The 17,474-nt window shown below is 34.8% G+C and overlaps 1 protein-coding gene across 1 annotated transcript; it reads left to right on the plus strand.

Annotated features, from left to right (window-relative positions):
• Positions 1 to 490: 490 nt before the first annotated feature.
• On the plus strand, positions 491 to 9,789 carry LOC140959063 (methionine--tRNA ligase, chloroplastic/mitochondrial). The gene is made up of 12 exons (XM_073416791.1): positions 491 to 828; positions 1,762 to 1,905; positions 1,998 to 2,147; positions 2,717 to 2,884; positions 3,687 to 3,811; positions 4,919 to 5,015; positions 5,410 to 5,508; positions 6,399 to 6,579; positions 7,293 to 7,408; positions 8,785 to 8,940; positions 9,049 to 9,177; positions 9,501 to 9,789. The coding sequence occupies exons 1-12, from the start codon at positions 568 to 570 to the stop codon at positions 9,666 to 9,668; spliced, it is 1,794 nt and encodes a 597-aa protein (XP_073272892.1). The 5' UTR covers positions 491 to 567; the 3' UTR covers positions 9,669 to 9,789.
• Positions 9,790 to 17,474: the final 7,685 nt, after the last annotated feature.

Raw genomic sequence — 17,474 nt, forward strand, 5'->3', positions numbered from 1 at the left:
ATTTTTATCGAAGACTGAATTTTTTAAAAGAAACAAACAATAATATATATCTCTGACAAAATGTTATATGTAATTATATATTATTTATTTATATTATAAAGAAGATCATTTTAGAAAAAAACTAAATTAGTATGATCACTCCGAAATTGGAAAACAAACTTTAATTTTATTTTATTTATTAATTATTTATGCGATAACTTATTAAAAAAAAATTCGAAAACTTCTCACAAAATTAGGAAAATATTTTTATAATTAATTAAATTAATCTTTTTATATAACTATCTCGATCAACTTGCAATTTTTTTAAAAAAAATTGAAAAATTTGAGAATTCAATAAAACAAGGAAAAAAAATTTAATGTCAAAATCTAAATTTCATTCATTAAACATCATTTATACAAAAAAAAAAAAAAAAAAAAAAAAACCGACCACAAGACGCAACACGTGCATACTATCGACTTAAGTTGTTAATTGATTTTTCCCAAAAGAAACGTGTGTTCGAGAACACGACTCACTCCCTCCATCCACTTTGAAAGGAAAGGCTTTCCGAGTTCTCATCCAAAGCAACAATGGCGTCCAGAGTTCAATCCTCCATACAAAACAGCCTTCGCTTCTTATCTTCATCATCGTCCCCGGATTTCCAAATTTTCTTAAAGTGTCGACCTTTGCGTCCTTCAAGAAACCCCAGATCCAGAACCGCTATCTATTGCACTTGCAGTAATGCCGCGGAACCATTTGTCCTCACTACTCCGCTTTACTACGTAAATGCACCACCTCACATGGGCAGCGCATATACCACCATTGCCGCCGACGCCACCGCGCGCTTTCAGGTATCTTAAGTGGGCTTTTGGTTGAAGAAAAGTGGCAACTTTAAAAAAAAAATTAATTTGCTTATTTCGATCAATAATCAACGTGTGTCAGCTGCTCAATTTTATGGACTTGCTGTTTGCAACGCGTATCAGTGCAGGATTGCCTTTTGGATTTCACCAAGTCCCTCTTACCTGATTGGATATTTAGTTGAAGGCCTCCCTCGCTTTGCACTATATTGGCCAATACGACAACTATTTTTTGGCTCACTGCTGGACTGAAGCATTTGAGACTCTTGATAATATAGCTTAGTATCAAGGTTCTAGTACTATTCTAGTATTGTACTAAAACATTTGAGGCCTATAGACACAATCTCTCTGATGTTTCATCGAGTTTACTTTGGCACTCATTGATGAGCTTCCTTAGCTGAATAGTTGACCGACACATTCATACCTAGAATATTTAGTTGCTAGCCTCCATTCTCGGGTCTCTTGTCTGCACGCTAGTTGACCCACTTTTTTAACCTATTTTATTGTAAAAGCAACAGCATGCCATATTTTTTGAGGGGCGGGGATGGATAGGTAGATTATGCTGTTAATGTTTCTTGAATATTCAATGAATCTTAAGAAGTTAAACAAGAATCAAATTTGTGAATCCAGTTGTCAGCAAATATCACGTGCGAAAGCAGTCTGTCAGAGAAAACAATTGAGTGACATGCTCAATCATATGCTTTACCTGTTTTTTTTATCCATGAGATTCATTACACTCTTGATAGTATTTTAAAAAACTACCAGTTAACGATAATTGAAGTTATTGTTCTACATATAGTGGTGTGGATAACGGTCCTGAATACAATAGTATATTTCTTTCTCAGAAAGTGAGAATTGTTTTCAAAATCCATAAATGGTGAATGCGATCAGAATAGATTATTTCTGTGGGTGTTTTTTTTATTGCAGAGGCTTCTTGGGAAAAAGGTTATATTTATAACTGGCACTGATGAGCATGGAGAAAAGATTGCTAATGCTGCAGCTGCCAGTGGTTCCAGCCCTAGTGAACACTGTGATTCCATTTCACTGGCTTATAAAGCACTATGGAGAGAGGTATATTCCTTTTCATATTTGATTATTGTGAATCTTCAAGTGGTTATGCTGTTATCTTTGATTTCCTGCTTGTTATTCATTCATTGTGGCAGTTAGACATCAGTTATGACAAGTTCATCCGTACAACTGATCCAAAACATGAAAACATTGTGAAAGAGTTCTACTCTAAGGTTCTTGCCAACGGTGATATATATCGTGCTGACTATGAAGGATTATACTGTGTTAATTGTGAGGAGTACAAGGTATTCTCCTGTGTTGAGACAAGTGTTTATATTGTTGTTTCCGTTCTCTGTCTTGTAAGTATCATAATCTGTCATTACCTGTTCTCTGGGCCATAATTATTCGTATTTCAAGGATAGCAGCTTGCTCGAATTTATATGAACACGGGAAGGAAAAAATGACAAGGGGAAGGTCATGAAGTAGTGATGAAACCGAAGAGCAGAAGAGGATGACCAATATAACTTTGATTTAAGTGAAGAACATAGAAAATTGGTATTTAGTGATATGATTAAGGAATATGTATAATATCTGATTGTGTGTAGTCTCATGAAGATGTTTTGAATGCATTATACCTTTCTGGATAATCAAATAGTTTATGATGTTAGTTATGATTGTTGTATGCAATCAAGAAATGAGAAACTCCATTGTACTGTGGTTGAAAATCAATTTGTGAAGACGGAATCCAGTTTGTGTGGCATAGTAGTTTTGAACCAGTTCATTCAGTCACATCATGGATTTTACATGGATTTTTTTTATGCCGTTTCTTCAGTGAGCTAGTTTCCCCTTGAAATTTTGCATTAAATGTCTGCAGGATGAGAAGGAATTGTTGGATAATAATTGCTGTCCCATGCACCTGAAGCCATGTGTCCAAAGGAAGGAAGACAATTATTTCTTTGCCCTTTCAAAGTATCAAAAGAAATTAGAAGACGTTTTGACAGATAATCCAGATTTCGTGCAGCCGCCGTTTCGTTTAAATGAGGTGCTCTAAGATAAATTTTGCAATATTTCTTTTATATCATAAAGACATTAATTTGTAATTTTAGACTTGTTAGATGCTAGGCAAGAAAAAAATGTTATTTTAGACTTATTATTATGCATTATTACTTCATTGATTAAGATATTGATATATTTTTTTTAGAAATTACGTTATTTATTAAATAAATATTTGATTAATGCATCACTTTGTAGTGAATGATAGTCTAAGGGTGGGTAACTCATTGAGTTACATAGAAATTGTTTAGCTATGATGAGAATAAAATATAAATTTGCAGTGAATTTGACATATTTTAGTTTCAGACTTCTAAGTTGACAGGGTAATTGAATCTTTTTGAACAATGCTTTGGTCATTACTGAAATTTTTATTTCATGACAAATACAGAATTATACAGGTGCTTAACACATTGTGGCATGCACCAAGTTCTATTACATTCAGTCTAGAAGTATTCCTTAAAGTTTGGGAAAAAAATTAGAGGTTAGAAGAATAGTGCTATTTGTGATTGAAACTTCTAGAATATGACGTTTTAGTGAATTACAAGGAATACCACAAATTCTTTGTTTAGCTAATTTATATATTGCAAGCGCATTATGTCATTTTGGACTAATGTCATTGTGATTAAGTTTTGTAGTTCCCTTTCATATTTTTTGTTCTGCACCATGTAACTGAATTGCTCCTGCTTTTGCAATATTTACATTTGATTCAGCAATGTCTGTGATGATTCTTTTCGAGGTTTGGTTGATAACTTCACTTTCTGGTATCATGACTGCTGTAAAAACACTCCCAGGTGCAAGGTTGGATCAAAAGTGGCCTGATAGATTTTTCGATTTCCCGGTCATCTGTGGATTGGGGCATTAGAGTGCCAAATGATTCTAAACAGACTATATATGTCTGGTTTGATGCTTTGTTGGGGTAAATTTACTTCATCCTATGTTGTGTACTAATCTGGTTCTCTATAATTTTGTCAAATTTATGTTATAAACAAAATGATGGAGTTCAATTTGTTTTTTTGTCTTACTATATTGCTCTACTCGTGATCTTCTTGTATCTTCTTCTGTTCTTCCCTCAATTTGATTTCTATCATAAGTTTTCCCATTTTTCTTTTTTTATTTCTTCTTTATTTTTTGTAAATTGTTATGTATTCATATTTTCTTATGGCATGTCAATCATATCTTTTCTGATTGCCGGATTTGTCCTCTCATTATGTTAAAATGATTAAATATGTTCAGATATTGACCAGAATTCTGTAATTCTTCTTGAATACAGCCAACCTTGAATTTTCCACTGTGAATCTGCTTTGGCTTTGAATTAAGCAGAACCTAGTCCCTCCTCAGGCAGCTGAACTGTTAGAAAATTACACTTTCAGGACTATTGAACTAGGAGCCTCTACATGCAAAGGATTAGGAACTGTGGGTTACCCATTTTTCACTCATTGGGAAAGATAAAATATGATAAGAATTTATTGAGTATAGTTTTAGAATTATATACTGAGAAAAATGAATGGATTTTCTGCATACAGCCTTACTGGTTGGTGGTTGTGCTGGCTGTGCTAAACATTCCGGGAAAATAATGGTGGAAATGTCTTGATATGAGCGAAAATATAATGTGTTATTGTGCCTCAATGGACTGGGTTTTGATAAAATAGACATTATTTATCTATATTCAATGAGGTATATTATCAAGTTTTACTTATAAATGACATGTAATGATATCACACCATTCAGTTGGTCAAGCTAGTAAGGCTACTGTTTATATGTCTGTGTACCTTTTAAAGCCTTGTATTATTCCGAGTCAAGATCTGCATAAATAAATTTTGCAAAAGATTGGTTAACCAAGGAAAAATCCTCTTTTAGCCAGCAAGTGTTTTTAAATGATAAATTTGCAGTTATAATTTGATATTCTAATGTTCCATGTGGTGTGTTGTACAATTAACATACTTCGTCCACTTTCTTTGCTTTGTTTATTCATATTCATGTGATAAAAATGTACCTAACTCTATTCTCTTTTTCTGTCTAGCAGTTACATATCTGCTCTTGCAGAGGAAAATGATCAACAACCTAATCTACAAACTGTCATTTCTTCAGGTTGGCCTGCATCACTGCACTTGATTGGTAAGGTATAAGCGCTAATTCCTTCGTTAATGGAATCTGGTACCTGCATCCATTTACTTTTTCCTCATTTACTGAATGGAATTTGAGATGATGAAAAACTAGCTCTGAATTTTACTTGGTTTGTTTGTCAAAATTCAGTTACACTTCATTTTGAAATGGATGTCTTTAAATAGATGGTTCTGAAACTCTGGATGAAGCTTGATATATGGGGGTGCTTCGACAGTTGTGCCTTTTTATGTTTATCTTTTCTGCGTTTTGAGTGAGGTTTTAGCCTCATATTGTCCGTAATGAATGAAGACTTCTATCCTAATTGGTCAAAAAGTGTGGTTGAATTAATTAAATCCATCATCTTCATATTGTGGCGATGGTTGTAATAAGTGTCTGATAAATATTATGCAGGACATATTACGGTTTCATGCAGTTTATTGGCCTGCGATGTTGATGTCAGCTGGACTAAGCCTCCCAAAGATGGTTTTTGGCCATGGATTCTTGACAAAGGTATACGAGTCAGTCCCAATGGTGTTTCAGTTTTTTCTTCGGGTTATATTACTTTCTAACACATTATTATTTGTTGAAACAGAAGATGGAAAAAATACAGTCGTTTTGCATCGTCTTTTTGAAATAAAATGCGTAAATATGTATTGGATTTTAAAAAAAAATTTGAGGAAAATTTAGATGGAAGTATCACACAATTGTATATAGACATTATTGACTTTCTTCATGTTTAAGACTCCATAAATAATAAAAAAAATTCAAAAGAAAAATAATATTTTAGATAAGGAATTGCGTTCAGCATTTTAATGTCATAGATGTCAACATCAATTGGTTTCAACTTTCAATATACTTTTCACAATCATATTTTCAAATTAGAAAGTATCTCAATCACTTGCAAGAAACTAATGAAACATGCTTTCAAAAATAACAAAACATATTATCGTATTCCAAAATTTTCTCACAAGAAGTATACTTTCAAAGAAATCTTTCAGAAATTTTGAACTGGAAATTACAGAATGTCCAACAAAAGCAATATATGCTTCCATCTAATCATTTTTCCTGGAATAAATAGTATTTCAAGTTAAGATCCAAGCATTGCATATAATCAACCTAAATCACTTGCCTAATGCATTGAATTTGTTCAATTTATTGTATTCTTGAATTCCATATCGTGAAATGCCCCAAGGATTCAATACTGTGATGATTATCGACGTGAACTTTTTCTATATGTCTGCTAATAATCTATGTAGTCTCATTTAGGTTCCCATTTATAATCCTCGTCTGAATCTGAGGGATGTTGTGCACTTAAACAAAATACTCATCATTATGCATTTGTTCATATATAACTCATGTTTGTAATTCTTATTTAATTTAGAAATGCTTTTATTTTTTAGGATGGTTTGAAAATGGGAAAATCATTGGGAAATACTCTTGAACCGACTGATCTGGTACACAGATTTGGACCTGATGCAGTCAGGTACTTCTTCCTTAAGGAGGTGGAATTTGGTAGTGATGGGGACTACTCAGAGGACCGATTCATCAATATTATTAATGCACATCTTGCAAATACTATTGGTACTTTATCGTCCCTGCCATAAATAAATTTATTAGTCACATTTCTAATCAATTTTTTTTAGATGCCCACACAGTAAAATGATAACATGACAATGACTGCACAGCTATTGAGATGAACTCGGGTGAACTTAATTTGGTTATTTATGTTTGATCGTCAATTAGTTGATTCCAAGAACCTTTGTGCATGGATAAATATGTTAGAAGAGAGCTTACATATTAAAATACTGGAAGAGTAGATACAGTTCATTGGAGGAGAAATATAATGAATCATTTGGAAGAATTCCTTTCATTGATAAAATTAGAAAAACATTTTGAAGTTGATGGACTGCTTAACTCGCTGCCAATGTTTATTTGTAAGCCCTTTATTCAGTTGATTAGGGTTCCATGTGAATCTAGATTGGAATCATGGTTTCAAAATTTTCACACATAATGGGAAACTTAGGAGGTGAATATTTTGTACTAATCTCAATAATGTGCTTAAAAAAAGGATAAATTTTCAACTGAATATGTTGAAATTCGAAATTCTAATTTATTCCATGTTTATTTGGAAAATACTTACTGATAAATTCAAATTTACTTGACAGTAGATGATCCGATGTAAATGGTTTTAGGATTTCTCTGCTTCGTTGATCAATATGTCATAAATTATTGATAACTGTATACATCCACTTATCTGCTAAAATTTTTCACTTCAACTGTACCTTTCATCTTAGGTAACCTACTTAATCGGACGTTGGGACTTCTGAAAAAGAATTGTCAATCAACTTTTGCAGTTGATTCTATTGTTGCCGCAGAAGGAAATATGTTCAAGGATACCGTGGAGAGGCTGGTAAACTTCCCATCAAAAGTTTCTATTTTGTTGGGATTTTAGGAAAATGGGGAACAAAATAGTCCTAATGCCTTGACACTGTTAATTCCTTCTCTTTTTAGAATATGCATACAACTATTGTCAAACTTTGGTTTACCTATGGTTGTCTGGGTGATATAATTAACGAGCTTTACCCGTTGCTTAGGCAATAGGCTTAATACTTGGGCGACTTGTTAAAAAAAATTATGAAACTAATTATATTATTTAGAAGATGACAAGATAAAGAAATTGAGCTTATCTTTGCTAACCATGCTTTTATTATTTTTATTTTTTTCATTTTTTACAGTTCTTATTTTGTGTTTATCTGACACCAATCACAAAGAGCAATAATGCACACATGCACAAACTTTTCCATGTGTTGCATAATTGAAGTATTACTTTAAATTTGAAGTAGGAGATATGTTGCCTTGGTGGCAACATCTAGGCGCTTGAGTGGATAACTAGGTGTTATAATGACTTCCTAGAATATTAGGCTGAGCGTTTCCTGCTTGAGCTCTAAGATATATGTTAAACATTTTGTCTGGTTAACTAGGATTTCCTGCATCCACTTTTTTTGAAATTTATTCTAATTACTGATGCTTCCAGTTTGAAAATCATAATCCCAACATCTCCTGTGACAAAACTTCATATTTGCCTACCTTCCTTGATGAAAATCTAATTTTTTTCCTTAAAATAACATTTAGTTAGTTATATTCAGATTCCTTAAGATTTGTTTATATCTTCTGATGTTATAAAGAGTTTTCATTTACTTAGATTGATGTTTTAGTTGAATGATGTTTATTGTGTTTGAGTTTTGGGGTTTCATATCAGGTGGTATCAGAGCATTGGTTAGGTATCTGAGTGGTCTAGGGAATTTGAATGGTGAATTGTTTGTGTATGTTTCCTAGCTAGAGTTTTACCCTGTTTAAGTGGTTGTAAGTTAACCGTGATTGTTTTTATGCATAGGGGAACCCCCTACAAAGAATTATTGAATGTACTGTCCATTATTGCATTTTAATGGACTAGTTGGAGATTAACTTGAAACATATGTAACGTGAGTCATACAGTGAAACATGCATAATTGTCTCATCCCTCCAAAACATTCTTTAAGTGAGCTTCAAAGCTCGAGTTTTCATTGTTTTTTTGTTTTATTGACTTTTATCAACTTGAATTTAGCTAAGAAATTAGATTATCGGAACCTAGAAGGCAGTTACCTGATCCTTTTAGAAAGCAAAAGGCTATAAATCTTTGTGTTAATGGAATTGATTTTAGTTGATGATGTCATTGATTTAGCAGTACCTTTGGTTGCCAGTACCAAGGAGATACATTGATCTAACTTTGACTTCCATACATTGAAGGTCTACAAATCCCGGACCCACTATGAAAATTTAGAAATTTCTTCAGCTTGTGAGGCTGTGCTAGAGATTTGTAGTGCTGGAAATGTATATATCGATGAAAAAGCACCATGGTCTCTATTTAAACAAGGAGGTTCGGCTTTTGAAACAGCCGCCAAGGTATCTTTATGTGCAAATGTGTCTGTGCGCATGTATGTATATGAGAGAGTTTATAATGTTTATTCCTGCTTTGTATAAATGATTTCTTGCTTTTGTAATTGTGGATAGGACCTAGTAATTGTTTTGGAAGCAATAAGGATCGTAGCAATCGTTTTATCTCCAATAACTCCAAGTTTATCTTCAAGAATATACACTCAGCTTGGTTTTTCTGAAGATCAATTCAATGGTGTCACCTGGGTAAGTCTTTATTCCTCTATAAACTCAAATGCAGCATTTCTTTAAAATAACGATCCTATTATGCCTTCATTGTAGATTTAGGACTCGGAGGATCTTGAATGAAATAGGGCTGTTGTGTGTTACCCAATACCATTTAACTCCGATTTATAATAAACTTGAGTTACAAATAATTGTAGAAGTACCCCTTGACAGCTAAAATAGGAATATCTGCTAATAGGTAATTACATGGATTTACATAATTAACCCCTTTTCCTAAATTCTCATGATTTACTCCTTAAATTTACACATGTCAACATTAATACTTGGTTTGATTATTGCTACAGAGTGATACCAGATGGGGCGGGCTAAAGCAAGGTCATGTCACGGCTGAGCCAAAGCCTGTTTTCGTGAGAATCGAGCTTCTGACCGAAGAAAACAATGTAGGTGGTGAATTTCAGAAAGCTAACAAAAAGATCGAGAGGCAAAAGACTCGAAAAGTGGTTGAAGCCTAGAAATATATGCATGTTTTTCCCCAAGATATGAGATCAATCGCTTAGTTCGCAGGGTGTGGAAAAACATGACTAGCAAACTGTATTATTTAAGGTTAAAATAAGTAAACTAGCCAAGTCAAAATATGTGTAAAAAAAAATTAAAACCGGTTTCATCAAATCAATTAAATTTAATTCAATTCAATCACTTGATTCATTTAAACCTGAATTACTTAATCGGGTTAAATCGGTTACTAACTTACATTCATATTCTGAGTCCAAAATATTTGAAACAAATTTTAATCTAATCTCTGAAAATGTAAACTCTAAAGTTCTTACTAAATCTCGAGTTCTTTCTTATATATACATGTATATCGTTCGTACAAACTACCTGAAACTCGACCTCAAAAGTCGTGTTTCTAAGATCATGTTTATAGTTGTCTGATCCAATTTATGTGTCTAAATAATGTGTGGCCGTTTAAATTTTAGTTAATGTATGCTTCCTATTGTTGAAAATCTTTTAAAAACTAAAATTTGATTTTTAATTAATAGTGATACAAATAACACAGTTTTAATTTTGATGATACCAAAAAATGTATTTTGTTCGATCTCTTAAGCTCAATCCTTATTCATGATATTAAACGAGTCAGGATGAACTTTAAAGCATATATGAGTTGAGCTGAACTTCAATATAAATCTGCACGGACAAACAAAGATTAGAAGACGCCGAAATTATTTTTGGCGTAGCTCCTCCGATATTTAAGTCAGTACTAGGATATAACTTAAGTATATGATAAGCGTAGTGCTAGTGATAATAATGAATGAATGTGTAAAAGCATGAAAGATATATGATATTTATAGAGTTGAGAGAAGTAAGATACCTTGTAGGAGAAGAACTCTTAGTGAAACAAGTTTCGAAATACAGTGATATTTTTTTCTGATCTAACTTTACCTTTATCATATTATAAAGTTTTAATGTATCGTGATACGTTGGAGTTTTTCCTTTACAAGAATTTTAACCGGATATTTTGCATTAGTATGACTATGTAAGTATTCACCGCCATAGTTACTTGATTGAGCTCGGCTCGGGCGATCATGCTCTTAGCTTGATTGCTCGAATCTTTTTGTAACGTGTGACCTATTTTCTGAGTAGAGAATAACTCTGACTTTGTGTAAGATTCTGGGCTCGGGTAAAAAATGATTCGGGTCAGCTATACGGCAGTATCAATAATACCTTCTTCTTTTTGTTCTAAATAAAGTACGAGTTTTAGACCAAATATTTGGACCTAGACACGGCCGACCCAAGTAAAATCTATTGATTATAGACTTGTTTTTCGTTCCAATTTGTGTAAATTCAAGCTAGAGCCGAGCCGCACAAATGGAAGGTCAAAATCCTGATCCGCACACATTGTGTTTCTTCTAGATTTATATTTATTTGGATTGTATCGGAGCCGATAATATCAACGATCAGAATTTTGATATGTATGCTTCTTTTCTGGACCATTGATATTTGTATGAATGGTTGAGATCTCATTCCCGTTTACGTTCTCGGCATCTGTCGACTTCACTGCCAAATCTGGGTTGTCATATTATTTTTTACCATGAGTTTGTGTGATCATCATAGCATTCCTATAAATAGGGGTATTCCTATGCCATTTTCGCTTTCTTTCTTTCCGAGACATTATTATGTCGAATTATCTAACCATTCTCGAGCAGAATTTAGTAAGTTTTTCTTTATTTCTTAAAATTTCTATTCTCGACCCTAGGATAGTCAATGAGGTAGCCGAGGAGGCAGACGCTGAGATAGCTGAGCAGATAGGTGCTACGTCCCCCTCCCATAACTTCTCGATTTCCGAGCAAGATAGCCTCCATGCTCGGAGGGTTAAGGCCAAGGAAGCTCAGATGAGGTTAGTCGGAATCCCTTGGTATGAGGTAGTTGGGTCTTATTCAGACCACCAGAAGGGGGGGGGGTGAACTTAGGGAGAGTTCAGGCATGCCAGCAGGTTTCGGCCTGCACATTCCTGACATAGATGACCGAGCTAACAACCCTACTGAGGGTTTTCATACTTCTTATACAGACAAAAAAAAAATGGAGTCTTCGGTTTTTTGTCCATCATCTAATCCAAAAAATGTGTAAACATTATCAAGTATGTCTGAGCCAATTGGCTTCTAACTCATACTCTACTCTCATTTCTTTAGGTTTTATTTTCGGGTACTTTAGGATCCTTATTAGTGTAGCTCTTATTTTAAAAAAATTTAGTATTAAGAGAATCGCTCCGAGCTGATTCTACATCAACACCCTTATCAAATATCAATTTTTGAGGGGAACCCCACTTCTCATAGATGGTGGCTGAACAAATATTTGTTCGTCCGATCTCCTTGGGTCTGTAAAATGGACTGTGTCGAGGAGATTATTGCTCGGCCAACTCCCGACCTCGAACATATCCTTGCCCTCAAAAATTTCCTAGCCACCATGTCAGTGAAATACGATGTGCACTGTCACTTCGGCTTTTGTAAGAAAAGAGTCAAGATAGAGGGGGATGTAGGTGAGGCTCGGGTCCCTGTCTCACATTGTTGTTTTTGTTTTGTAGCCTCTTTAGTATTTTCTTTTTTTGAGCCTAACTTATGTATTTCCCATGTAGACGACAGAATCATGAGGGCATAGATATTTAAGGAGTTGAAGCGAAAGAAGGTCGAGCAAGCTGATCCTTTGAGCAGTCTTCCCCCAAGTCTACAGAAAAAGAAGAAAGGCCCCACACCCTCCGCATAGAAGGTCATTCCTTTCAGGGTCGGGGGGGTCTTCATCTGAAAATAAGGAGCTCGAGGGCTTCTCCATGAAGGAAACTCAGGATGTGGAAAAGAGCCCTATGGTCGAGGTGTGATACTCTATGCAGAGCTCCCCAACTCGGGTCAAGAGGTTGATATATGGCCCGAGGTATCACTCCTCCAGAATCCCTCGGACCCGATTACACTAGACTTTAAGAAAACCTTGATTTCTGACATCGACCTATGGTTAGTGCAAAGAACATCCAATCAGGAGGTGAATAAAAAATGTCCCTTGCCTTTCTCCAGATAAAAAAAACTTTTTTTGCACACTTATTTTATATTATTTCTCATGCAGGCATGGATTTTGCTAGGGAGCGCACCCTTAGCACAGACTTATCCAGCCAGACTCATCGGAAGGACATTGATGATGTTTGGGCTCGGCATGCGGAGCTCAAGTAGGAGCTTCGAGCCTCTGAGACTTGGGATATTGAAGACAAGGTGTCTCTCATGACCGAGTTGGAGGCGCTTTGGGAGGAAGCTTCCTTGGCTTCTTGGAGCAGGCCTAGTTGACGAAGGAAAATCTTGCTTTGGTGAGTAAGCAAAAAGGAAGAATTCGTAGAGTCCAAAGAGTTCGAGGCACTCTGTTGGGGCAAAGCACTAGAGTACTTCGAGCAAAGTTTCTAAGGCTGCTTGGCTCAATTCCGAGCCAACGACTATTCTGAGGCCGAGGACCCAGTTCCTTTCTTCGATGTAGAGAAGACCCTTGGGACATGCTTGAGGAGGTAAAGGTCTCTGGACAAGAGAAAGAAACTAAAGTGGGGCTCGAGAATGCCGAGGATTCATTGTCTTTTTTTTTTTTTTTTGTACCTTCTGTTTATGTTTTATAATTGTAATAGATATGATTTATGTTTTAACGAAATGACTTTTATCTTTAAGTTTTTGTCTTGAACTCAAGCCAAGCAACCATGTCTAATAAGAGTTTGGGCCGAGTACTTAATCATGGAAAACAAATGAAATGTTTAAAATTTAACTAAATGTTGTAATCATACTCCGAGCAAAGCGTCTATCCGAGAAAAACATGTGTTGGGTAAGCTTGCATGATTGAGAGTACAACTGAGATTGGTGATCTTCTGAGAAGTTCTCTTGCATCAAACTGTTGACATTACGCCGCTTGATCTGATTGGGTAGGTGGACCGTAAAAGAGTGACATCAAATCTTAACGGATAATGTTGTCTCAGTTGGGGACAAGGCCGAAAATAGAGAAATTGTAAGACTGATCTCTAAGGTATATGAGACTGCACCAGCTGATAGACACGAACCTCCTCGAACTCATTGGCTTAATAGCCCAACACATTAGCACCCAAGTAAGTGCATTCTACAATATCATAAGTATAATAAAATAAAGTTATGCTTTGGTTAAGAACTATAGATTTTGACCTAAAGATAAGCACTTGGTCTTAACAACTGGTATCAGAGAGAGGTGGTAGGTTCAAGTCTCCCAAGAAGCATATTTCAATACTTCTTGGGAGGGTGGATGATGGATTAATCATGCATGAGTGAGATTAGTACTGAATGAGTGACCTTCAGAGAAGTTTTCTCGCATCAAGCTGCTGATGATGCGCCACTTGATTTGGTTAACTAGGTGGGCCATAAAAGAGTTACAATAGATTTTAACGGGTATTACTATCTCTACCGAGGACATGGCCAATGGTAGGAAAAGGGTAAGATTGATCTCTAAGTGATAAGAGAAAACACCAGCAAATAGATACGCACATCCCCGATTACATGGGCCTAACAACCTGACTCACTAACACCGAAGTAGGTGCACTCTGCGCTGTCACAAGTATAAGGAAATAAAGTTACGTTTGACTAACAACTATAGATTTTGACCTAGTGGTAAGTGCTTGATCCTAAAAACATGAAATGTTTAAAATTTCACTAAATTTTGTAATCATACTCTGAGCAAAACATCTATCTGAGAAAAACATGAAAAGTTTAAAATTTCAAATGTTTGTAAAGAATCAAAACTTGTAATCCACACAGGATGTTCATCCGATCACGACATAAGATTTTTACCAATTGCCCAACAAAGTTTGGCTTGTGGGGTGCCGATGCTCGACTTTAAAATATGCTAAGCTTCGTGGGCTCCAATTGCCGAGCTGGTCTGACTTTTCTAATTTTTCAATCTTCGCCGGACTTTGAGTGCTTAGATGGCTACACTTTTGTAATTTTCCAAGCCTCGTTGGACTTTGAGTGTCAAGATGGTCAGAATTTTGTAATTTTTCAACCTTCGTTAGACTTTGAGTGTCGAGCTTGATGGGCTTTTGTAATTTTTTAAGTTTTGTTGGACTTTGAGTATCGTGCTGGTCGGACTTTTAATTTATCGAGTTTCATTGGACTTTGAGTGATGAGTATGTCGGATTTTTGTAATTTGCCAAGCTTCTTTGAACTTTGAGTGTCGAGCTTGTCTGAATTTTGTAATTTGTGCCAAATTTTGTTGGAATTTGAGTAAGTTTTCTTCCCGAAGACGTTCTTGTTAAATGGCCAACAAGTGTTTTTCAAGTCTAATTTTCATAATTATTCTAAATAAAATAATCATCTGGTTAGAATGTGAACCATAGTAATAAAGAGTATCATTAAACCGAGCCAAAATAATAAAACTTAGAAAAAAATTAAATCTGAGAAAACAAGAAGGCGGGTAAAACTAAAAAAATTATCGGACTGGCTAACTTGATGTTCGAGTCTCCTAGGAGTAATATTTTTTGAGATGAAAAGCATTCCAAGGTCGCTTAGTCACGTCATTCCTTCAACATCTTCCAGGTAATTTGGTAATATACCAGCCTTTTCCATGATCTTGAACGACCCTTCATATTTAGGATTCAATTTTCCTCTTTCTCTATGCCATTGAATTTTTTTCATCACTAGGTCTCCCAACTCAAACGATCGAGGTTCGACCTTTTTATTATAAGCTCGAGCTATTCTCTTGCGATAAGCACTGAGTCAATATATGCTCGGTTCTCCTTTTTTTTCAAAAAAATTGATTGTGTTTTTCTAACACGATAACTTAGAACAATTATTTTTCTCCAATTTGCTCGATATTACCGCAACTGTACGATTCAAATTTTAATATAGTATAAAAAGTACGAGTATCGTCCCACAAAGATTGATACACGACAATTTTACCTCAAGCGCAATTCTTTAGTTAACTTGAAAGAAATGGTGAAATTTATTAAACTAAATTAAAAGTCAAATAAAATAATTCAACAAACACAATATAAATAATTTAAATTAAAATAATAAAAAAAAACAAGTGTTAAGATTTTAGTTCACATAACTTTGATCTTTTCTGATGATTGAATTTCAATTTATAAGCAATGATTTTGACGAGATTCCTTAATCTATGAATATATTTTGCAGGGCTATATTAATATAATCAACAAAATACAATAACAAAGTTTCATTGTGTCATTTAACAATTGTGGTGGCATTAATGAACTATGTAATTCTATAGCTTTCGAATTTTTGTCTTATCAACATATATCAAACCTCATATGTCTATGCAAGCTGTAGATCCATAGATTATATTATCCTATATTGTTATGAAATCTCCTCTCAATCTCAATTATAACATATAAAATCATTTCAAATTGATCATACTCAAAAGATACAATAAACACAATAACATCAAGTATGCTTAAAAATAAAATTCGATCTTCCAAAAAAAATCAAAACATAGATGTTTAGGGTAGGATTCCATAAATCCGAAATAAAAGAGAGAAAAATAGTAAGTGGTGTTGATTTTTAGTTCTTCTCTTTCTTTTTTGTCGTGCGGCTGCTTCTCTTCCTTCGACTCTCTCCCTCTTGCTGTAGCTTATGGTGTATCCACGGCTAGTTTTATTGCTTCCTTTTATATGCATATTAGAGTCCACAAAACTCTTCTTTCCTTTTCTTGGCCCGAAAAATATCCTCGCTTATTTATTTTTTCTTTCACGTGGTGCTAAGGCGGTAATTTTTTAACGCCCAAGAATGCTATGTTCTATCATTTTTTTCCTGCAGGATGCACTGGGATGCTTCGTTCTGTCCTAACTTTTTTCCTTTATGTTGTGCTGTTTTTACTGTCCAATTGCAGCACATTCTGCCCAAATATGTAAAGATTTATTCAGGTTGTCTTGGGCCATTATATTTCTATAGACCCTAGCATGACCTTTGTTGCTCGGTTTTTGCTCAACTACCTTGAGTTCGTATTTTTCTATTTTTTATAAAACAACTAACTCGAGTGAGGAGTGACCAAATTACACAAATTATGAAATAAATGAATAAAATACAGAATCGACACAACAAAACCATACAACAATGCACTCGTAAAAAAAATATTTCAACACGTAAAATTGACACCTATCACAAATCCAAGCCCATGAACTATAGATTGTCATTGTCCGAGCCATAATTCATTATATGTACACTGTTTTGATCGATTTCTACTTGTAGGACAGACTCCGAGCCGTACACCATGCTATAAGAAGTTTTCCCTGTCCCAGTTCGCTCGGTGGTGCGATAGGATCATAGGACACTCGGGAGCTCGTCCACCAATTTTCCTTTGGTCGATCTAAGCCTGACCTCTAGTGTTTGTACAATTGATTTGTTAGTGACTTCCACTTGCCCATTACTCTGCGGATAAGCTACTGAAGTGAATATATGCTCGATTTTCATTTCTCTACATCATGCTTGTACTTTAGCACCACAAAACTGCCTTCCATTACAAGAAATGAGTCTTCTCGATATACCGAAGTGAAAAAAATTATTTTTCCAAAATAAGGTTAGCACTTCATTCTCTGATATCCGACCAAACAATTCGGCTTTTACCCACTTAGAAACTTAATCCACAAACATAATTAGAAATTTCCTTTGACCTATTGCCATAGAAAATGGTCCAACAATATCCATGTCTTATTGATAAGAAAGGCAAGCTGAGATGACAACTTTCACTAGTTGGTCGGTTTCCATGGCATATTAGCATATCGTTGGTAGCTCTGACACTTTTTCATTACAACCATTGCATCCTTT

This window comes from Primulina huaijiensis, chromosome 15, assembly GCF_012295235.1.
Source record: "Primulina huaijiensis isolate GDHJ02 chromosome 15, ASM1229523v2, whole genome shotgun sequence".
Taxonomy (NCBI): Eukaryota; Viridiplantae; Streptophyta; class Magnoliopsida; order Lamiales; family Gesneriaceae; genus Primulina; species Primulina huaijiensis.

Bases quoted from the DNA above. Each gene is read 5' to 3' on its own strand.
- LOC140959063 (XM_073416791.1), top strand. From the start codon at position 568: ATGGCGTCCAGAGTTCAATCCTCCATACAAAACAGCCTTCGCTTCTTA. The intron at 1,906-1,997 runs GTATATTCCTTT...TCATTGTGGCAG, and splicing joins ATAAAGCACTATGGAGAGAG to TTAGACATCAGTTATGACAA. The intron at 7,409-8,784 runs GTAAACTTCCCA...CATACATTGAAG, and splicing joins AGGATACCGTGGAGAGGCTG to GTCTACAAATCCCGGACCCA.